This window comes from Camelus dromedarius, chromosome 21 (assembly GCF_036321535.1).
Source record: "Camelus dromedarius isolate mCamDro1 chromosome 21, mCamDro1.pat, whole genome shotgun sequence".
Classification (NCBI taxonomy): Eukaryota; Metazoa; Chordata; class Mammalia; order Artiodactyla; family Camelidae; genus Camelus; species Camelus dromedarius.
In genome coordinates, this window is record NC_087456.1 from 17,614,463 (window position 1) to 17,638,683 (window position 24,221).

The window sequence follows — 24,221 nt, forward strand, 5'->3', positions numbered from 1 at the left end:
ATGAATTTAATATTAATAATTAAAATTTGCTTATAAAAACACAGGACATGGAGAAAATGTACCTTTTTTCTTTTCTAAAGGAGAAGCTAAAACTTATTTATGAGGAAAAGAATGAAATCCTGGAATCTCAATTGAAGTTTTTGAGGTAAAGTATTATCATCTATTTGAAGTCATTGACAAAACCATAATGACCTTGAAAATATACTTGAATGTTTGCTGAAATGCCAGTTTTAGTCAATGTAGAAACTACTTAATGATGTTTTATATGCAATATGTGAAATTTCCTCAGATTAGTAAAGGATAAGGGGACATAAAATTGTAAAGTCCTTTTTCAAATCCATTTCAAATAACTGCAAAGTAAATTACAAATTTTATCCCTTCATCAATTGTAAAATATTTGTGTTTTCTCATAGAAAAAAGAATCAGTAGCTGCTATAGAAATTATACTTTTAAAATAGTAGAAATAAAGCACTCTTAATTTTCAGATTATAAGCAAGTATTCTTTTTTTCTCTGTAGATATTCTTCATCTAATTTTAAAATTGCCGTGATAATATAATAGTTTGAGTATTTCTATACATGATGAATTTTAGGGTACATGAGTTTTCATGTACTTTTTGATATGTTTTCAAAAATCCCAATAAAACCTATATATTATAGATTAACCATTAATGATTTACATATTATGAGTAGGAAAAAATACAGGAATTAATTTTTTTATTAAGTGTTAAAGAGTCATAATGAAATATTTTTAAGTGAAATAACCTTTAAATTATTTTTTATAATTTTATTTTAATAAGTTCTAATTTGAAATAAAATTTTAAATCTTCTAGGCTACATATTGTCTAGAGACATAACTAGAGTAATATTAAGAACCGAAACTCATGGCTTTTACTACACATGCTGTTGTTTATTTTAATATACTCTTATGTTTTTCATACCTCATCTTGATTAGTTTTAGGATTTCTCTAAAGATTTTTACGTTTTTGTGAAGAAACCTAACTTTTAAAAGATGGTTGGCAGAGGTGGGGGTATAGCTCAAGTGGTAGAGTGCCTGCTTAGCTAGCATGCACAAGGTCCTGGGTTCAATCCCTAGTACCTCCACTAAAAATAAATAAATAAACTTAATTATCTACCCTCCCCCCAAAAATATAAAAAATAAAATAAAATAAAATAAGAGATTGTCTAATTTTTGCTTCCTTGCTTTGTTATATTTTGATTTCTGTTGTGATTTGGTTCTTCACTTTCTAAAGCAGTAGATTTCCAGGTCATTATATTTATGGGAATGCGACTTATCTTATCTCGTTCAAAATTTAACTATGTCATGTTTAACTACATTAAAACATCACTAAGTACAGCGAGCCAAACTTTGTTCCCTGCATCCTTCTGTTTCTTCATATTTTTAGTATAATTTAAGATTATTTAAAGAAGCATTTTTTTAAAGAAAGAAATAAAATCACTGCTCTTGGAAACTCTGGCTTTGTGTTACCTATTTCTTTTTAATTTTCTTTTTACCATTTCAAGTAACCAAATCTACTTGAGCGTTTTGAATTTGAACCTGACAGAAATAGTAATGGACACCCTTTGGCTTTGGAATGTATTCTGAAGTTCTTTGAAAGTCAGGCTTTTTCTACATGATACTTAAAAAGAAAACATTATGTTGAAGATACCATTTTGAGAGTAGGACAAAAACAGCTCCTTTTTTTTTTTTTCAACTTCCGACTGCCATTAGATTGGCTTTTTAATCCTTAGATTGCCTGTGGACTTTTCCACCTCCCCCAGGCTGCCTGCACGCCTCCCAGACCCCAAGGGTGGAGGTCGTGTGTGACAGCCAGGTGCCTTGATTATTGGCTTTTCCTTTGTGACAGTGAGAAAGTTAGGATAGCGATAGATCCCTGAGCATAACAGAAACAACAGAGAGCAGTCTGAGTTGGAGATAAAGTGCCTGCCTTCAGCAGTCTAAGAATTTAAGAACAGCTTTTTTCCTTTTTAAGTTAAGAAGTTTTTTTAAAATTCTATGTGAAAGGAACGTCTATGCAAGGAAGCTCAGTTACCCAAGTTGACTTTACCAAAGCTTTTGGGGGAGGGGGAGGAAAATACAACCCATATACTAGTCATTTTATCCTTAACAAGTCAGTTTGGAGAAGAACCTCATGCAGGAGCTATCCCATTAAGACAAACACACACACACAAAGATTGCACACACAATTCCTTAACCCTTTCTTTATCAAGCTGCATATTTTCAGCTAATAGTTGCTACTTATGAAATCTTATGTCTGTCAAGTTCTATGTAACTTCTTTCCATATAGCACACTCTCTTTTGAAACAGTTCTTTGTAGGGCTGGGTGGTTAGATAATTTAAATTTTTTTTTTCCGGAAGAAAAATGGACAGTCATAAATTCATGTCCTTTATGTGATCTTTTAAGGTGCTCTCTACAAATTTTAAAGGGTTAACACTTGAAGTAGGGTATTTCCCTCGATTCAAGGATATTCTGTTATATTGCCCCAACCCCTTTATTAAGAGAAACTATTTAGGATTTGTATTTGGGGTTTCATTTTTGTTTTGTGGAGACAGGATCCTGTGAAAAGAGAGCTGGTATCGAGGCAGAATAATCTGTTAAAATCTTACAGGTACTTGGGCTAATTACTTAATATTATCAAGTCTCGTTTTATTTAAAGTGTCAGGATAATCACACCTACATTTCAGGGTAAGAATTAATGTGGTATTGTACATAAAACATGGTAAATGATAATGGTAAATGATAGTAGTAATTGATGGTAAGTGATAGTACTAGTTATCATGATGATGATACATTTAAAAGTCATGTACTTTTACCTGACCATTTGCTGAAACTCTTTTTCCTTTCTTGTTAGGAAAGATTTGGCTGAGTCTCAGAAAAATTGTGAAGATCTTAAAGAGCGACTTAAGCATAAAGAGTCTCTTCTTGCTGCTAATATTCCTAACCGTGTTGGTGGTCTTTGTTTGAAATGTGCTCAGCATGAAGCTGTTCTTTCCCAAACTCACAATAATGTTCACATGCACACCATTGAAAGGCTGACTAAGTAAGTATGCTTCTATATGTGGAGTCTTTGGCAACACGGAAAATCATGTCCTTAGAGGGGTACTGTGGGTTTTTTATCCCCAGGCTAAATCATGTGTGATTAATGTTAAGCTTCAAATAAAATAGATTTTAAAAGGTTCCTTCATTGTAGCTTTCTTAAAGACAGAATAGGTGGTTTCTATCAACTGTGTGTAACTGCGTCATTTTGGACAAATCATTTTATCTTTTCTGGTGTCAGCCTCATCTTGAAATGAGAGAACTGAAGTAGATAATTTTAGAGAACTGAAGTAGATAATTCTTTTCACTACTGTAATTGCAAATCCCTAGCAAAAAAAAAGAATGAAGTAGATCTTAATGTGCTAATGCAGGACTAAGCACCAAAATATGTTGTTGAAGGAAAAAAAAAATTAAAACAAGATGAGGAAGACATACCTGGTATGAAACTATTTGTATTCTTTTAGAGGTCCATTCACAATCTTACTGTGTATTTTTTTCTGGGTTCATATATATGCACAGAAAAAGATGTGAAAGAATGAACATGCAGTATTTCACAGTGATTATGATAGGAGAGGTAGAAGAAGGCATTGAAATTGAAAGTATGTGTCTCACAAGTCTCTAACTGTACTAGTAATTAATTTATTATAAGGAGAATGTAATGAAAAATGAATTTAAAAACGGAAAAAGCATATTCAGAGTCATGCAGATAAGGAGGATAGTCTAAGATAAACTAAGTAGTCTAGCAAAACCAATCAACAAATAAAAAACAAGGGTTTTTTCCCCCTATTATGTTGCATGTCATATTGTCCTTGTAGGTCATGAGAAGAATATTTTAAAAGGAAGCTACAATGTTTACATCAATTCCAAGGCTGGCCGTCATTTAGAAATTAGATCCTTGCTCAGTTATATAGTCCTTTGTCTCTATCCTAAATTTCAGCTCTTAGCCTCCTAAGATAAATGTCAGCCTTCTCAGTTCAGTTTTCTGCTTTGTCAGCATGTCCTTGTTCCACTTTAATAACAGTATACTGTGGAATGTCTTGGCTTTTATTGTCAATGAAAACTTTTGTCGATATGATTCCCATGGCCTAAGCTGGTGTTCAGTTGCTTTTAGCTTACTAATGCAGAATGCTGAATATTGAGTGCTATGCTGACTTTGAAGAGTGGCCAAAAGTTTTCAGGTTTGAATTTCTAGTCTTAAGCATAATTAGAAGCCTGAACCCTCACTAAGCTGTATCATAGTATTTCCTGCATGATTTTAATGTGGAATTTTGAAAATTTATATCCCAGATACGATATATCAAAAAAACTTCCTGGCCTCTACTCAAAATGTAGTATTGTGACACCAGCTTTAAGCTACTTTGTTGATCTCTCAGCATGTAATGTGTTGACTGTATGACACAAGAATGACTTGGGCACTTGAAAAGGAGGGGATCAGGCACAGCTTGGAGACCTGACTGCCAGTATGTTTGTGGAGTTTTGTTAGGAGACTTGGGACTTTGAGAGAGTATGTATACTTGTACGTATTTTAAAAGTTGATTTGAAGTCCTTATAGTGTTTCTCAGTGTCTTCCTTTCACTTAGGCCTCATTATGTCATGAAGAAGGTGAGAGCAACAGTTACCTCTCTTTCTTTCTTAATGACCAAAATACCTTCGAATGGTAATCCAGATGGAACTGACTTATATTAAATTCTTATCTGTAGCTCGTAATGCCTTGGAGGAACTTTAGTGTACTTTTCAGAAAGGGGAAATGATTACTACCGTACTATCCTGGGACTTCAGTCCAGTTTGTGATTTGAGGGTAGGTCTTTGGCAATTTTCTGTATAGCTGGCTTTGAAAGACTATGGTAGGAATTTCCCAGAAATGAGGAACAAGGAAATGCTGCAGTCAGCTTTCTAGACTTTCTTCTTAAAAACAGTGATAATACTAATGATGCTTACTTCTGAAAGCTTAAAATTGTTGATAACTGTGGAATAACTTAGGAATTAACTTAGGCACTCCATATTTCAAGGTGAAGCTCATGTATATACCAGATCAGTTCTCTGTCTTCCTTATTTTAAACATTTGCCGAGATTATTCAGGGACTTTCTCGGTCCTTTTTGCTCTGATTGTCACACTAAGTTCCTTAAATACTGCTTGCTCGTTAGTTAGTTCGTCCTAGAACTGACACTCATTCTTCTTACTTCATCTTCTGCCTCAGCTGCTCTTTCTTCTGGATCATGGCATGTTGCAGGAATGCTGTATTGCTTGCTTTCTTTGAAGAACACTTTGATCACACTCATCAAAACTTTCACATGGTGTTTTTAAACACTTAAAGAACTTTTGCTATGGAGGAAGGGAATTTGCAGAACTACCCTCTCACCCTCACGTTGATATATCGTGTGAATTTATACAGCTTCCCACTGTGAGAGGCTCACTCAGGCCTGGCTCTGGGGTGGCCCTGTGGACTGGGAACTCTGGAGCAGGACTGCATCTGACTGGGTAGTTACCCTAGGTGGCCAGAACTGACCTTTCTGAAAGATAGTGAGTAATAGTGTGGGGCTGAAAAAAATGGGAGTGAATTCAAGAAGATGACAACCAGATGAACATAGAAATGGGACAGGAAGCAAGGCCTTGTGCTGAGGATACGGCTAACATGCCCAGAGCTGTTTTTTCGAGTGCTTGCTATTTGGTAGATGGGCTGGCTGAGTTGAAACAAAAGAAACAAAACCCAAAAATGCAGCGACTGAGTGGACAGTCCTAAATTTTCAAAATCACTACCTGCACTTTAAGTATATGTGTAATTTAGGCATCTTTCCTGAGCTTCCCAGATGGTCTGAGGGCCACCTTGAAGCATATGGTATATTTCTCTTATGGAAAATTGGAGTATGTCAGTTCAATGGCTGCACAGATTTTTAGTATATTCATTTTCTGGTCTCACTGTTAAATGACGACCTTAACAAAACATCAGTATTTGGGGGGTTATCTTTGGTAATTGTCTCTGATTCAATAGTTTGAAGTTGGTGACTTAATATTCTGAAAATTTTTTGATGCAGAGCAATTAGATTCTTTAGTTTCCAATACTAAATAGTCTATTGACTTTTAAAATTTAGACCATAACATTTTGGAGCTGGGAACGAGTTTTACTTCATCTCTTTGATGCCCTCCTGTAGCTGAGTCATTATTCATTCATTTGTTCTTTTGTCTTTTATTTCTTTGAGTATCTACTGTGTGGCAGACTGCTCTTAGCAAAAGGATATGCTGAAAAGAGATTAAATATATTAAATGTAAGTCTCCTGTAAGAAGCAAATTTGTTAGATTTTGATCCTGCTATGGTCTGTCCATTAACATAAACTCTGATCTGTTTTGTTAATTCTTTTTATTTGAAGCTTCAGCTTTGGTGATGGCATGCTATTAGGAACAGATGAGAGTATCACTGAATAATAGCTTTGATTTTTTAGTAGGTCTTAGAACTTTCAGAAAGGGGACTGTATGATGCCCATGTTGGCTTGTTACCCTTAAAGAGTGAATTTTTATTTTCTACTAGAATCATAGGTTCTAGCTGGATTGCATATTCTCAATGAAGCTAGTCTCCTTTTATATTAGAGCTGATTTTTGAAATGCAGATCCATATGAATTCAATTTTACTTGCATTCTACTTATTTTTTTCTTAAGTAGAATAATTTGATGTTGCTTTGATTCTTCCACTTTTTCACCTAAGCATTGTTTGATTATATTTGATCAAAATGATCAACTTTTTTCTCATTTTCGTTAGAACAAAAAAATTAAATATTTTTCTCAGTTGAAAACAAACAAATCAGGAAATTCTAAAATGAAGATCACCATGTTCCCATGAATTTTATGATACTTGTGGCAATTTATTCTTTGTTTTTTAACAAAAAGAGCTTTTATGAAACTGCTAGTAATTGTAACTTTGTTCAGCATTACATATTTCTTAAAATATGGCTGCTTTCCAAATACCACAAATAGTTTAAACTTTTTTTATCCTTAAGAGATTTTTTTAAATGTAGTCATTGGTTAATTGTGACAGCAGTTTAAACTCAGATTATAATCTTTTAAATTAGGACTCCTTAAAGTTTTCTCTTTATCAATAGTTCAGAACTGGGCGGTGAAAAGGAAACTGCAGCAGTTACTTCACTGAATTTGAAACCACAGTTTGAAATTTGGGCTCTTTAAGCATGGAATAGCATAATAGTCCAACTTACCTTTTTTTTTTTTTTGGCTTTGTGTGTGTAGGAAGTTTCCAACCTTATTTTTGGGGGAGTCTACTGGGTCTTTTATATTCAGTGGATAAGTTCCAAATATCCTGAAACCTTTTATATGGAATTTATTTAACCCATGAGATTGGATCCTTGCTGTTTACATGCCACAGCATTTTGGCACTCAGTTCAGTTCTATCCCCAAGAAATAGCTTAGCTTAGGGTACTTCTGAGAATTGCTAAGGAGTGGGTGGAGCTAGGCGATGGTCAAACCTAGTGGAATAAGATTTTGTAAAATTATGAGCATTATATGTGGAACCAGGGCATTTGAGAGGTTCAGCAGTAGTATCCGTTGAAAGAAGAAATATGTGCATAAGTAGGTGAAAGGTTTTAACTCAAAGAGGAGGGTGAGAAAGAGGATTGTGAAGGAATATGAATAGGAAAGGACACATGTTTGTTCAAGTAGAGAGGAGAGTCTGCAGTGTAAACAGACCCCAGTAGTCCCTTCTTACCATGTTTACTTCTACTATGAGGTACACTCCCCACCTTCCCTACTTTATAACTTTTTTCTCCTTTTCAGCCCCCTACCCTTTGTATTTTTAAACTAATTTCCTCTTTTCCGGGCTTTCTTCTGCAGCCCTCAGTGTGCCAGTCTTCTCCACAATAGGTTATTATCCCACGCGGATGCAGTCCTGCCATGAATGCTCACGGCTTTTCTCGCTGTTCTGCCTGCCCCTGGCCAAGTGAGGACAGAGGGGCTTTCTCTGGGGGGTACTTGGATATGTGCTGAGCCAGACTGCCCTGGCTCCTCTTCTAACACATATTAATGCTTTTTTTTCTTACCGACTTATGAATACATGATCATTTGATCATTTCTTGTTTTGAATGTTCTTTTTGTGCTGACAGAGAAAGAGATGACTTAATGTCTACGCTAGTTTCTGTAAGGAGCAGCTTGACGGATATGCAGCAAAGAGAAGCAAGCGCTTACGAGCAGGTGAAACAAGCTGTGCAAATGACTGAGGAAGCCAATTTTGAAAAAACCAAGGCAAGTCTAATACGATTAAAATAAAGGCACACCATAATGGCCTTTTTTTCTCTTCTGAGTATTTCTTTGGTTATTCTTCCGTAACCAAACTCTTTTTTTTCCAAACGCACAAAGTGAACACCAATCTGTTATTGTTGACTTTTCTAAATTAAACAGATTTGCTGTTTGGTGAATTCTTATTCCTCTGCAGATTCTCTTGCTGTATCACTATTGAGAAATGTGATATAGTACTCTGAGAGACTTGTGTGCTTAATCTTTTTATTTGCTGATCTTTAATGCTAAGTGAAACTGACACCTGGTCCCCCATTTGTGTATGTTCATATATGACTAAAGGCAGATGTTTTTCTTCTATACTGGGCGACTTTGAGAACATCCAAACAGCCACAGTAATAATGTATGTGTATTTAATAGCGTCTTTAGCTATGAGTCTGGATCCATTGTATGCCAAATCTAAAACACTTAATGATAATGACAGTGACAGCAATAGTTAACCCTTAGTAATCAGGCAGTGTTCTGAGCACTTTGAAAAATAAGAGGTGACTATTGATTCATTGCTGCGTTTGGGGGCCATACTTTAATCCATTAAAGGTGCCATGTGTTTCCCCTAGACACTGGCCACACGGCAAGTACTTAATAGACACATGTGGCTCGTGATTACTTTATTGGTCAATGCAGATAGAGAACGTTTCCATTGTCACAAAAAATTCTATTGGATAGCATTGGTCTAAGCCATATAGTATCACCATGTTATTTTATTCAAGTATTTTATTCAAATACCACTAATTTTATTAAATAAAATATTAATATTTTATTAAATATTTAATAAAATATTTATTTTACTATTTTATTAATGTATTGGGCTAATCAACTTTATATTAAGCTTCTTCTAGTCATTGCCTTATCCATTTGTCTATATCCAGTTCATCTTTAACTCTTCCTAGACTATTTGATCCTCATAATGCCCTTGTGCCTTTTGAAACTTACGTTCATTGTAACCAAATGCCTTAACATATTTTACTGTTTCCTCACTCTTATTTCTTCATTTGTACTGAACTCTAGCTGTCCCTTGATGATATCATGACCCTTAAATCCTCTGGTGAAGCCCTTTTGCCATTCATTTCATCTCATCTGACTATGATGGAGGAGTCAGCATTCGCTTCACCCCTTACTGCCATTTCCAGGCCTTTGTCTTGGTACCTACTCCTAACTCCTCTTTGAAACTGGGTTACCTCTTTTCTTTGAAATCATTTTTTTCTCTCCTCTGCCTAATTTTAATCAATATAAACTTTCAATCTAGAAGGCACTATTTAACACTTTTTTAAAAGAAAATCATCCATTTTATAACTTAGGTTTATATAATAGCTGTTAAGATCTTTGACACTTTTTAAGAGCTTTAGTCTCTGACTCCTCTCCCCCCTTGTCTATGTCCTTTAAGGCTGCTGCAACAAAAATACATTAGACAGGGGGGCGGGCTTAAACAGCAAACATTTATCTCTCTCAGTTCTGGAGGTTGAAAGTCCGAGATTAAGGCACTGGTAGATTCAGTGTTCGGTGAGAGCCCACCTTCTGGTCCAGAAACAGCCATCTTCTCACTGTGTCTTCACATGGCAGGTGGGGCAAGGGAGCTCTCTGGGGTCTCTGTTGTAAGAGCATGAATCCCATTCATGAGGGTTCCACCTTCATGACCAAACCCCTCCCACTGGGCTTACCATCTAATTCCATCACACTGGGGATTAGGTTTCAACATACGAATTTTGGAGAGACACATTCAGTCTATAGCACCAATTGTACAAGAAATGTTTCTTAAGTTAAGTTAAAATTAATTTTTGGCTTTAAATATTAGCATGAATTTTTGTAATTGGTGCTTTTAAAATTTAACTGTTAAGAACTAGAGAGGCTATTGTGTCTTATAAATCTTTTTTACTGATTTAGTAATAATGCAAGAATTCATTTCTAAGCAGTTTACAATATCTCTAAGGTATCTTAAAACATTAGAAATTTTGCTTTCTGAGAGTAAAAAGTGAAACAGCATGCATATTTTAATTTTAAAACGGACTACAACTGAGTTATGAAATGGTTGCTTTGTTCCTATAGTTCTTTGACATTTGTTGCCATCTAGTGTTCTATTTTGTGTAATGCATGCTAAATAAGTAGAAGCAATTGTTTCATATTACATTATATCATATCATGTCATATATGGTCCTCGGGGGATTCGCTCTAGGACCAAAATCTGCAATTGGATGAAACCATAGATGAGGAACCTATCAGTAAAACCTGTGGAAAAGGAGGGCGGGCAGTATATACTTTTATAGTAGCAGTGAAAACACCTGAGAATTTTATAATAAAGTAAATCTATAACATGAGAAAATTATAATACCATGCAGAGATTTAGCTGTGGTTCTGCCTTGGATCAGATACCAATTCTGTCACTTTCTAGGTCTGTGATCTTTGATGTCTCAAAGCCTCAGTTTCTTATCAACGGAGTGATTAAAAACCACTTAAAATTTAGTGAGAGAGTTAAATTAATTAATCCATGTAAATCATTTAATGGAAAGAATATAAAAATATTTATGTAGTAGACCCAAGTCTTCTATATGAGGCCCATTGGAGGAGATATTTTTAGAAAGATTAAATAACTGTTCTAATTCTACATGCTACTAATCCTCAATATTTTCTTCATTGTGACCAGGCATATATATTAAAAAAATAAAAAAGTAAAAGCTATTTTATATAGAATCATTGGTTACACACCAAGAGCCATCGATACCCAGTTTTCAACCTAATATTTTTATTCAGTGTTCATTCCTGCTTTCATACTGACTCACCATCACTTCTCAGTGGTGGCTGCTCCAAACAGAGGGCCATCCACAAAACCAAGTCTTCAGCAACGGTTTTGTTTAAGTGATTTGCAGCTCCTCGATTGTGCTTTTTGTTTCTATCATCTTGGCATCAAACCTCTTATCCTGACAGGATCATCTACTGTTCCTTGTTCCTGAATTGATTGAATTTTGAATTGATCCTCTAGTTGTTCTTCATGTTAGCTTGATCTTCAGCAGTTCCTTCCGCCGTGTCTATACCTTATAATGTTGATTTCTGGGGTTTTGTTCAATGAAAAGCTTCTGATTGGATATATTATATTCAATAATCATTTTGTTCTTTTATGATATTCATTATATCAGTGAACATCTTAATAGGTTCATATAAAATAATTTCCACAATAGCAATTGTATTCTGAAGCACAAAAAAAATCTCTAATTCATAATATTTCAAGATCCAAGGGCTTAAATTATAGAAAACAAATATGCTTTTTCATTTCTTTTAAAATCTAATGTAAAATTTTGTTTTCCAGACATTCTCAACTAGAACTGGACTTGGAACTAACTCCCTAGCAGAATCTTTTTTTCAGTCAATTGAATTTTATTCTCATATTTTATGCCCAGGAGTATAGAAAGTTTCCAGAAGAGTTTGTAAGAAATTAGGATTTTTAAAAAATACGTAAGTTCAGGATTAAAAAAAGAAAAATTTTAGGATAAAGAAAAGAAAATTCACATTGCCTAGATGTTTATTGCCTGTACTTATTGTAGCTTTCACCAGAGGGAAGCATAGCAATGCATAAAACACGCAGTGCTCATTGGGATGACTTCCATCTCCATTAACAACAAATGTGACTATCAGGTTACAGCTGCACAGTACATAAGTCATGAGGCTGGAGTTTCCTTCTACCAATTCAAGGGAACATAGAGGTTGAAAGGGGTGGATATTGTAGATAAAAGCCACTTGATAAAACTAAGACACCATAGAATGACTCAGATTTTCTATGCCAGGCACCTTAATTTTACTGGGATTTTTTTTGAGATTTTGAAGTTAGTTTATTATTGGGTATTATACATAAATATATTAGGAATGTAGTCAAAAGGAAGTTAGAGAGATTTTACTTCTGGAAATTCAGAGTGGGAAATTTAGACTAAAAGTCGATTTTGGACTTTTAAATTTCCAGAAATGAAAGATGACATTTCTTATTTTATAAAACAAGGTAGTCAATGCTGTTTTGAGTTTTTCCTTATCTAAATTTGATTATTACCTAACTTTTACTTTAGTTATATGTGATTTAGTTCACCAACTTTTAGGAGAGTGAACTAAATCTTAATTATATTTCAGAAAGCTTGATTATTATATAATGTTAGGCAACAGATGCCTGTATGTAATGATAAATACATCTCATCTTAAAATTTTGATCTGTTTGTCATTTAAAGTACAAATAATTTTTAACCACAACCAGATGAAAAATCAGCTAAATCAGATACTTATACATTTCATGTAGTATAAACATGATTTATAATTAAAAATACTAGAATATTTGGCTTTTCTGATCCCCTTTTTCAAAATTCGAGCTCTTTTGTGGCCCTCATCAAGGTTCATTACCTGATTTTCTTAGATGATTAGTTAATACAGCCTTAATTGTGAAAACTGAAATATGTGAATAAATGTAACATTTGAATACTTAGATCACTAGGTGGTGTTGAAAAACAAACATAAAAGTATTCTAATAGACTTCACAGTGAGTTGTAACTATTTTGAGTAAAATTAAAACTTAATTGTCTCATTTCCCCCTTATTTCTTCTAAATTGTAAGGTCCTATTTTACTCTGTCTTATTTTGACAGGCTTTAATACAGTGCGAACAGTTGAAGAATGAACTGGAAAGGCAGACAGAGCGACTTGAGAAAGAACTTGCATCTCAGCAAGAAAAAAGGGCTTTTGAGAAAGAGATGATGAAAAAAGAAATAACAAAAGAAAAAGAGGACAGGGCATCAGAGGTACTTAAGGTTCAATTTGTTATCCACATTGCAGAAGAAATATTTGTGGCGATGTAACTGATGATTTTATAGACTGCAATTCTTGAAAGATCTTCAAATTTTAAAATCTTTTAAATAATCAAGTTGCTTATACCTTAGAGTTCATAAAAATTTTCTATTCTTCAATGTATTTTTCAATAAAAGTTATATTTTCTGACCTTTCCAAGGAAACTAATCAATTAGATTTCATTATGTGAATTTACTTTCATCTGCCATTCCTGTTTGATTCCCTCTCTGTCAGAGGAGAGCAGATGCTCTGCAGATACTGAGATTTTAGCTCAACCTTGGCTAAATCAAGGAGAAATGACTCCTTCATTTCATCCCCCACTCCCAAATCAGACTTTCCGAAGACAAAACAAGTGACCAAGAAAAAGTGATTATATACTCTGTGCAAAATAGGTTCTAACAAATTGCATGATGAATAATGAGTATAAATGGAAGGGAGAAATTAGAGGCAAAAGGAACAGATTACATGAAATAGGCAGTGTTTGAAAAACAGTAACAAACTAGAATACAGAGTTTACTGAAACCCAGCTTTAAAGTTCCTACAATAGAGTAAAATCAAGCAAGATGTGGTCCATGAAGTAACCCAAATAATAGTTACCTGTTTTGTTTTTTCAAAGCAGGCTCACAGCTTATACCTTACATGCTGTCTTATTATATTCCACCATGTGATAATTAACTCATTCAGCAAATAGCTACTAACTGCTGTGTGCAAGGCAGTGTGCAAGCCTGAGGCCATATAAAGAGAAAAATCCCAAGTTCTGCCCAGTGAGTTTTAAGTCTTATGTGTACCTGAGGCATTTACAGTAAACTCCCTTGTTATCTTATCCTTGTTGCCTTATCCTTCTATAAAAAATTGTGCCTGTCAAAACCTAACTATAGATCAGTCTAACTACCTACCTTCTCTGACCTGGACTGGTGATCTCAGCTGGTGAAGAAAATCCTGCAGATGTCACCACCATGCACTTACGGTCTTCTATGTCCGTGGTTCTCTTGGTGCTCTCTAGCAGTCCTCCTGTGCATTGTCTCTCTTACTCATTCAGGATTCAGCAGATATTAATTGTAGGTCCTGGATATGTGGTAGTCACAGGACCAATGCTGTTCCCTCAGGAAGCTTACAGACTAGTGGGAGAGGTAGCCAGTAAACACATACTTCCACAGATGGGCTTTTGCCACTGTGATAAAGGCATGAAGGTGCAATATCGAGTACCATGAGGATGTATAACAGGCAGATGCGTCTTAGTCTAGCCGTCATGAGGGACTTTCCTGGGAAGGACATTTTGCAAGTGAGACTCAGAAGGGTTGAGTAGAAGTGGTCAGGTGAAGAGCTGAGGGGAAGTTTCAGACCGAGGAATACAAGACTCCCAAGGCTCTGAAGCTAGAAAGTATCATACTTTCTAGGAATTTAGAGAAGGCTCAGGTGACTGGAGCGTAAGGGACAGAGTAGTGGAAGATGAATTTGGAGAAGTATGCCTGGACCAAATCATGAATGGTCTTTAAATCCGTGTGAAGGATTTTTAAGTTTATCCAAAAAGTGATGGAAAGCCATTGAATGGCTTTCAGTTGGGCAGTGTCATGATACCATTTATAGCTAAGAAAAATCGTCTGTCAATAAATTTGAAGGAGAATCAGAATAAATGCCTGGAGATTAGGGGCGGTGGGTAATTACTGTAGTCCAGATGGGAAGTGATGGTGTCTTAGACCTGTTTTCCAAGGACTATTTCAGATCACTTTTATTCTCCTCAGATTCTCTACCATACCACCTTTCCCCCAACTGCCTAGAAGAATCTTCCTCTGGCCTCTCTGACTGATGTTTCAGAGTTCTTGATACCACCTCTTCCCATGGTCTCCCAATGATGAATTTTTGGGAGTCTTTACTATGAAATACAATGCATTTCTGAGTGTGAGTCTTTTTTTTTGCCCCAAGTAAGCCTTAGTTGACGTTTAATCTCAATGTCCTGCCCTAAATAAAGATGTGTGAACAGAGAGCGGAAAGTGATCCTAGCACTGAAACAGGTTTTCTCTCAGGAAATGGCAGAAAGTAGCTTTGGAGTAAAAAGACTTAGCGTTGAATACAATTTGACCTTTCTGTGACCTTGAACAATTCATTTAACCACTCCAGATTTTCAGAGGAGTAAATAATGGAGTTGATCTACTCAAGGAAGTGATAGGTTTAAATAGGATAATGTTTTGAAAGGACCTAGTAGAATACCTGGCTGAGAGTAGACATTTAAAAAATTTTAGCTTGTGGCTATTGTTCTTAATCTAGAGAAATAGAGAAGTAGCCTTAGTGGGTAGATTTCTTGGACCTTTGTGTTAGTAAAAGCAGACCGATTTTGATATAAAGCCCAGCTTTATTTTTTAGTTAGTAGCTTGAATGAACTTGGGCAAATTACTTAATTTTCTGAATCTCATTTTTCCAACTGAAAATTAATCCATTTCTTCTCCAAGGGTTAAGGTTAAAAGAGAAAATGTATATCACACTGCCTAGCACAGGAAGTTAATCTAATAGGGAGTCTGAACAATTAATCACAACATGGTAAGTGCTCATAGTTAGTGCTGGAGCAGGCATCCTTGTTTTCCTAGTGGTGGGAATGCTCACTAGACCTGTAGATTTTCTTTCTTATTATTTTTCTTCCTTCCTCTCTTCTTACTCCTTTTAAGATATCATTTGTGTGGGAAGCTCTCAGAGAACAGATGCCTTCTACCTAGACAGATTTTGAATCATTCCCCCATGAACAGTACTTGCTGTGAGTTTGTCTGTTGGCATCAGTAATGGTCCTTCATTGCACTGAGCCACTAAGTTTGTTAGTTCAATCAGTCCTTCATCATCTATTCACTGGATGCCCCCTTTGGTTCATGACTTTTCTCAATTGGTTCCCTTGATAATAGTCCATTGCTAGAATCCTTAATTCTTGTACCTCCTGTATGGGAAGTACCACTTTATACCACATTCAGTACATTAGGGGTTGCTTTAGTGTAGAAATTTCTATCAAGCTCCCCCAACCTGGGTGTCCTTGTCTTTTGCTTGCCCCTGTCAAAGTTTAAAGGACTTACCTGATGTCAACACCCTGGACATCCAGCAGTGTTGCAGCTGTCTGTGTTACTTCTGTCTCTGCAACAGATGTGGATGGAGAAGCTCCTGCAGTGTAATGTTGACTTCCAGATGGTGGGCATGGGGAAAAAGAAGGTGTGACAACAGGAGGGGAGGCCTCTGGAAGTGGGTGACAGGAGGGAGCAGACAGGTAGTGGGCAGAGGAAAGAAGTGATGGGTGGCAGAAGGAGGGAATCATATGGAAGGAGTACAATTTGTTACATGCCATAGAAACTGACTCAGAATTTATAATTAGCAAAATAAATATCTGCACCTTTATTTAGGAAAAAAACCACACAATGTTAGTATGTTTACCATAAGGTATAGCTCCACATAAATAAGGAATATATAATTTTTAGTAGCTAGTGATTAAAGTTTGTTGCTGTTGTGTGGTTCCAGAAAAGCTATAATTATATACTCATAATGTGGATACTCATGAACTTGAATGTTTAAATTAATGGAAATTCAGTTAACATTTTTTATTTGTTACATTTAACTTCTTTTGACCTTTAATTTTTGGTTCAGATTATAATATACATAAGGATAGTTTATGGCTTGGTATTATTAAAAGTAATTTTATATGCAAATAGATTTGTAGCCAATCTTTTGATGATAAGAAGGACATGTAAACAACCATAAGTTAAATGTACAATTCTGCATAATTCCCAGAAAAGCTAATTAATACATCTACGGCCTAAATTAGAAAATACTACAAGGGCTCATTATTTTCATATTGTCAACTTTAGTTAGGTATAATTCAAAGGTAATCTTAATTTTTATTACAAAATTTTAGTTATTGATTTCAGTTGTAAAACTGAGGACTGTGAGTTCGCCTCTTCTCATGACAACAACAAAACCACAACTGACTGCTAAACAACCATCGGGGAAAAAAGACTGGAACCGAGCAAAAAAGATCTTCTTCACCTGGAAACATAAAGGGAACCAAGCAGGACGGTAGGAGGGGTGCACTCATGATATAATTGGGCCCCATAACCCCTGGGTGGGTGACCCACAAGCTGAAGAATAATTAAGTCACAGAGGCCGTCCCACAGGAGTGAGAGTTCTAAGTTCTACGTCAGGCTCCCCAGCCCAGGGTTCCAGCGTTGGAAGGAGGAGGAGACCCTAGAACAACTGGTTTTGAAGGCCAGTGTGGCTTAACTCCAGGAGCCCCGCGGGACTGGGGGAAACAGAGATGTCGTTCTCTTGGGAAATGTACGTACAATCTCATGTGCACCAGGTCCAAGAGCAGAGGCAGTGATTTCTTAGGAACCTGGGCCAGACCTGCCTGCTGGTTTTGGGGGGTCTCCTGGGGACATAAAAGCTGGTGGCAGACATTCTAGGATTGTTCATCTACATGAGCTTTCCTAGAGGCTGACATCTTGATTGGATCCTTAGCACCAAGACCCAGCCCCACTCAACAGCCTATGGGCTTAAGGACTGGGAAGCCTCAAGCCAAACAATGTATTGGGTGGGAACACAGCCCCACCCATCAGCAGCCTTTCTAAAACACAAAGGCCTCTAGACACAGCCCTAACCACCAGAGGTCCAGGACCAAGCTGCATCTAGCAGGGGGCAGACACTAACTCCTCCTGCCAGGAAACCTGCATAAGCCTCTAGTCCATCCTCATCCACCAGGGGGCAGATACCAGAAATAAGAAAACAACAACCCCAAAGCCTATGGAAGGAATCCACAAACACAGGCCAGAATCTATACTGGGACTGGCTGGACCCTGGCCCTTAGGTAACAAGAGAGGAGTGTACTGCTGAGACACATAGGATGTCTCCCACAGATGGCCACTTCTCCAAGGTCGAGAAGTATAACTAAACTACCTAAAAATACAAATAGAAAGATAGACAATATGAGGTGGCAGAGGAATATCTTCCAGGCCAAGGCACAAGATAAAGTCCCAGAAGGAAAAATAAGTGAAAAGGAAATAGGCAATTTACCCAAGAAAGAGTTTAAAGTAATGATGGCGAAGATGTACAGAGAACTCAAGAGGAGTATAGATGTGTAGAGCAAAGTTTTTTAGCAAAGAATTGGAAAATATAAAAAATACCCAAACAGAGTTGAAGAATAAAATCACTGAAATGAGTAACACACTAGAAGGAATCAAGAATAGACTAAATGAGGCAGAAGAGTGGATCAATGAGCTAGAAGACAGATTAGTGGAAATCACTACTGCAGAACAGAAAAAAAAAAAATAATGGAAAGAAATGAGGATAGTTTAAGAGAACTCTGGGACAACATGAAGTGCACCAATATTTGCATTATAGGAGTCCCAGAAAGAGGAGAGAGAGAAAGGACCTGAGAAAATTTTTGGAGAGAGATTAAGTGAAAACTTCCTCAACTTGAGAAAGGAAACAGTCACCTAAGTCCAGGAAGCGCAGAGAGTTCTACACAGGATCAATCCAAAGAGGAACACACCAAGTCACATGGTAATCAAATTGACAAAAATTAAAGATAAGGAGAAAATATTAAAATTAGCAAGAGAAAAGCAACAAATAACATAAAAGGAAACTCCTGTAAGGTTATCAGCTGATTTTTCAGCAGAAACTTTACAGGCCAGAAGGGAATGGCACTATATATTTAAAGTGATGAAAGGGAAAAACTTACAACTAAGAATACTCTATCCAGCAAGGCTCTCATTCAGATTTGATGGAGAAATCAAAAGCTAAAAGAATTCAGCACCACCAAACCAGCTTTACAACAAATGTTAAAAGAACTTCTCTAGTCATCAAATTATAAGAAAAGAGAACAAAAAGAAGAAAGTGAAAAAAAGACTTACAAAAGACTGCTTTAGCAATTTTGGGTCTTTTATGGTTCCATATAAATTTTAGAATTGTTCTAGTTCTGTGAAAAATGTCATGAGTATTTTAACATGGGTTGCATTGGATCTATTTATTGCTTTGGATAGTATGGCCATTTTAATAATGCTGATTCTTCTAATTCAAGACCACAAGATAACTTTCCATTTCTTTTTATCATCTTCAATTTCCTTCATCAGTGTTTTACAGTTTTCAGAGTATAGGTAATTTCCTTGGTTACATTTATTTCTAGGTATTTTGTTGTTTTTTATGTAATGGAAATGTTTATGCCAGTTATAAAATTCTGGTTTTAAAAGTTAAAAAAAATTTTTTAAAAAAGTGAATGAAAGGCTGCAAATGGCAAAATATCCTTCTTTTTTATGAGTGAGTTGTATTCCATTACATATATATGCTACATCTTCTTTATTCATTCATCTACTGATGTGCACTTGGGATGCTTCTATATCTTAGCAACTATAAATAATTTTGCTGTTAATAGCAGGGTGTATATATCTTTGAATTAACATTTTTGTTTTTCTTGGATGTATTCCCAGGAGTGGAATTACTGGGCCATATGATGGTTTTATTTTTAGGTTTTTGAGAAACCTCCATATTGTTTTCCATAGTGGTTGCACCAACTTACATTCCCACCAACAGTGTGCAAGGATTCCCTTTGCTCCACATCCTTGCCAACATTTGTTATTTGTGTTCTTTTTGATGATGGACATTCTGCAGGTGAGATGATATCTCACTGTGATTTTGATTTGCATTTCCCTGGTATTAGTGATGTTGAGCAACTTCCCATGCTCCTGTTGGCCATCTGCATTTCCTCTTTTAGAAAAAATGGAGCTGCACAATTCTTCTGCCCATATTTTAAATGGGTTGGTTATTTGTTTGTTTGCTTTTTAACAGATGTACGATTAATTTAAAATATTGTATTAGCTTCTGGTGTACAGCATGGATGAACTTGGAGGGCATTATGCTAAGTGAAATAAGTCAGACAAAGAATGACAAATATTATGAGATATCACTTACATGTGGAATCTAAAAAAATACAACAAACTAGTGAATATAACAGAAAAGAAACAGACTCATAGATGTAGAGAAGGAACTAGTGGTTACTAGTGGGGAGAGGGTGGGGGGTGCAAGATGGAGGTGGAGAATTAAGAGTTACAAACTATCAGGTATAAAATAAGCTTCAAGGATGTACTATACAACATGTGGAATATAGCCAATATTTTATAATAACTATAATGGAGTATAACCTTTAAAACTTTGTGAATTACCATATTGAATACCTGTAACATATAATATTGTACATCAACTATACTTCAATTTAAAAAATATGATATTGTAAAATAAATACATAACATTTCTTAAAAAGGTTATTAGCACACAGGACAGCACACAATATGATCACCTTTTTATAAAATGCATATTATATTAAAATAAATGTATTTTTATATTTATATAAAAAAACTGAATTCACACCCATATTAGTATAAAATGGTAGGTTTCAAATATTATTATTTCACATTTGTTACCAGTTTTTGTTTTGCCTGATTAAAAACTGATAGATGTTGCTATATGTTTTGCTCTGGGGTGAGGTAGCACTTCTTAATCACTTTAAAACTGCTAATGTAAATGAGAAATTAAGGGCCTAGAAAAATCCGACTTACTGGAGCAGAGTATAATACAATTGCAAACGAAAAACTATAAAAGTTAAATCTAAGGTCTAGAAAGCATTTCTAACTCTGGGAAGAGAAACTAAGACCCTGATATCCCTAGAGTCTCCCAGAAAAGCCATTTATTCTAATGATTCATTCATTCATCAAACATTAAACATCATACCTTTTGAGGAACATGTCCTTGAGGAACTTCCAGTCTAATGAGGAAACAGACAACTAAAAGCAGTGTGGTGTGATAAATGCTGTGCTAGAGGCACGTACGTAGAGATATACAGGGATTGTTGTAGGAGCACACGCCAGAGTGAGAGTCAGAACGTCAAACCGCCGGTACAGCATGGGCCGTAATCGGTGAGGGTGGATGCCAGCTGCAAAACATGGGCGTGACTGTCCCAATACACATTAGCTGAATATCAGCCAAGAGTTATGAAGGGGTTCCTATTTTGTGCTGGGAGCTAGAGGTCAAGAAAGCCTTCCTGGAGGAGAGGAGATAGTGGCTGAAAGGAACCCGGCAAGAGGAAGAGTGATAGCTGGAGAATGAGAGGGCTGGAGGGGTTCTACCAAGAAACGGAGCTACACAGACCCTGGTCTTAGCTGGCGTTGAGGGAAGAGGAGTGGGATTCATAGAACACCGGTAGCTCTCTCTAAAGATACCTGCCTCTCCAGCTCTCCCAAGCTGTCCTTTTATGTCTTCCATGTGGGTGGGAGAAGTTTAAGAGTGATCTGATTTCTTGGCATCTCCTCTGAAATTTATTCATGTCAGTTTTTCCCATAACATACTTGGGTGTCTGATATCTGTCACCTTAGAGTTTCAGCCCAAACTTTGCTTTTATCATCTTTTATCATCATCATCTTTTATCATCAACATATCATGCTATTATATGTTTTCCAAAATGAGGGTGAAGACTAGGGAATGAATAGGAGGGAAGTGTATCTTTAAATCAGGAAAGATAGTTGAGGTGGGGAGGGTGTAGCTCGGTGGTAGAGTACATGCTTAGCATGTACAAGGTCCTGAGTTCAATCCCCAGTACCTCCATCAAAATAGCTAGAAAAATAAATAATCATAATTACCACCCCCCCCAAAATCCAAAACAAAAAGTTAGATGAGTTGAGAAGGTAGAGTAATGGAGATAACTCAATCCACAGAGAAATTACTTACAGAGAGAGCCCAGTCGCCATGCTGAGACTCTATTAAATTCAAGATATTTTAAATAATTACTTTGTCAAATGACATTATCATTTAGGACTTTTATTTCCTCTTACAGATGTTAACCATGTCTCAGAATGTTGCCCAACTGGAGGCCCAGGTGGAAAAGCTTACGAGAGAGAAGATTTCAGCTGTTAATCAACTCGAGGAAATTAAAAACCAGCTTGCTTCCCAGGAAATGGGTGTCACAAAGGTACAAAGAGAGACTTTAGTTTACTAACTGCTGAAGTATTTTCTTTGAAAATCTTCTCGGAATGTAGAAAGCTCAGAAGGAAGTTTGGAGTAGAAAAATTTGTTATGTCAAGATAATAAAGGTCCACATAACGGTCATTCCGCAAACGTTTACTTATTATCAGCAGGCCCTTTGCTGGGTGCTGGGTGCTGAGACAAACTTGTAAATAAGTAAGTTTTATTACTTTAATTATTGAATATTTGGTAAAACTTGTATTTCTAAATTAGTTCATTAGGAGTAATTTTTTGCCAGGTATAGCATAGATTTGGCCTTCACTAATACTAAAAGACAAACATTGATAGCATGAAAAATGCACTTAACATAAAAAAATTCTCCACCTCTCATTCCTTTTCAGACCTGGTCTCTAAAATCAAGATTCCAGTACCACAGCTTCTTATTTTATTGGTCCTTAAATTTATGCTTTACACTGTGATACCACACTGCCTGGACCACGGGCATCACAAACCTGTGAACCAAGAACTAAAATGTTTAACATATTTAAGAAACAATAGAAGTCTATGTAGTCTTCAGTAATCATTGCTTTAAAACTAAGTAACAAAATATATGCATTCATGATGTAATAAATTAAATGAGTTTATTTTTCATTAATGCATACACAGATAATTTTGTTGAAATGCATACCCATTTCATATAGCATTTTACTTCTCAATATCTTTTCCTAAGTGTTGACACATTTTTAATGCCTTTACTGCTTCACAACTCAGCAGTTTAAATTAACTTTAATACATATTAGGAAAGGAAGCCTGTTTTTTCTTTTTTTCTGCACTGAATTTCTGTAGTTCTTCATTTGCTTTCTAAAATTCAAACTAGCTAATATAGAAGCTTAATGGGTCAGATTTGCCAATATAATTGATGTGTTTGTATCAACGTAGGCGTCGAAGTAAGAAAATTGGTGGAGAAGGATGGAAATGGTTAACCTGGATTTATAGGTGAAAGCTATGGTGAGGATTTTCTGTTCATTATGGGAGAGAACTTTCTGTTGAAATGTGGTACAGTAAAGAATACTCTGTCTTTAGGACTGTCCAAAAAGACTCAGTATCAGAGAAGGGTCTTGAAGTTGCTTCCAACCCTGAGATAATATAATTCTGGTTCAATTTGTTTAACTTTTTTTCCTTTTTCTGTTTTATTAGGTAGAATTATTACAGTTCAACTGCACATAATATTATATTGCATGTAAATACATACATACAGTATACTGCATTTTTTTTAGTTTACATATATGTACTAATTATTGTTTCTAAGAACAGATTAGAGCTTTAGCTTTTTGAACTTACATAGTTATCAAAGAAATAAAGCCAACTACAAAATAAGAATCATAAAATGGTATAGTAATCCAATCATAAAGGATGGTCAGATGTGCTTACACATATTCAAGAAATCAATCATCTTAGTTATAAATAATAAGTAGTTCATTTGTGTCATTATTAATGTTATTATTTTTTAGATTCTTCATATAAGTGATGTCATATGGCATTTTTCTTTCTCTTTCCGGCCCACTTCACTTAGAATGATGGTCTTCAGGTCCATCTATATTGCTGCAAATGGCATTATTTTATTCTTTTTTATGACTGAGTAGTGTTCCATTGTATAATATACCACATCTTCTTTATCCAGTCATATGTTGATGGACATTTGGGTTGTTTCCATGTCTTGGCTATCATAAATAGTGCCGCTATGAACATTGGGGTGCATGTGTCTTTTTGCATTTTATTTTTCTCCGGATATATGCCCAGGAGTGGGATTGCTGAATCACACGGTAAGTCTGTTTTCAGTTTTTTAAGGAACTTCCATACTGTCCTCCATAGTGGCAGCACCAATCTACAGTCCCACCAACAGTATAGGAGGATTCCCTTTTCTCCACACCCTTTCCAGCATCTATCATTTGTAGACTTTTCAATGATGGCCATTTTGGCTGGTGTGAGGTGATACTTCATTGTAGTTTTGATCTGCATTTCTCTGATAATTAGCGATGATGAGCATTTTATCATGTGCCTGTTGGCCATTTGTATGTCTTCATTGGA

The 24,221-nt window shown here is 35.8% G+C and overlaps 1 protein-coding gene across 9 annotated transcripts in view; it reads left to right on the forward strand.

Moving 5' to 3' along the window:
* SDCCAG8 (SHH signaling and ciliogenesis regulator SDCCAG8) overlaps positions 1–24,221 on the forward strand; it is a 185,448-nt gene that overhangs the window by 24,039 nt on the left and 137,188 nt on the right. For all 9 annotated transcript variants that reach the window (XM_031438535.2, XM_031438538.2, XM_064477226.1 and 6 more), the window contains 5 exons: positions 81–145; positions 2,873–3,061; positions 8,161–8,299; positions 12,962–13,114; positions 22,006–22,140. In XM_031438535.2, coding sequence (XP_031294395.1) covers positions 81–145; positions 2,873–3,061; positions 8,161–8,299; positions 12,962–13,114; positions 22,006–22,140 — 681 coding nt within the window. The remainder of the gene's footprint in view (positions 1–80; positions 146–2,872; positions 3,062–8,160; positions 8,300–12,961; positions 13,115–22,005; positions 22,141–24,221) is intronic.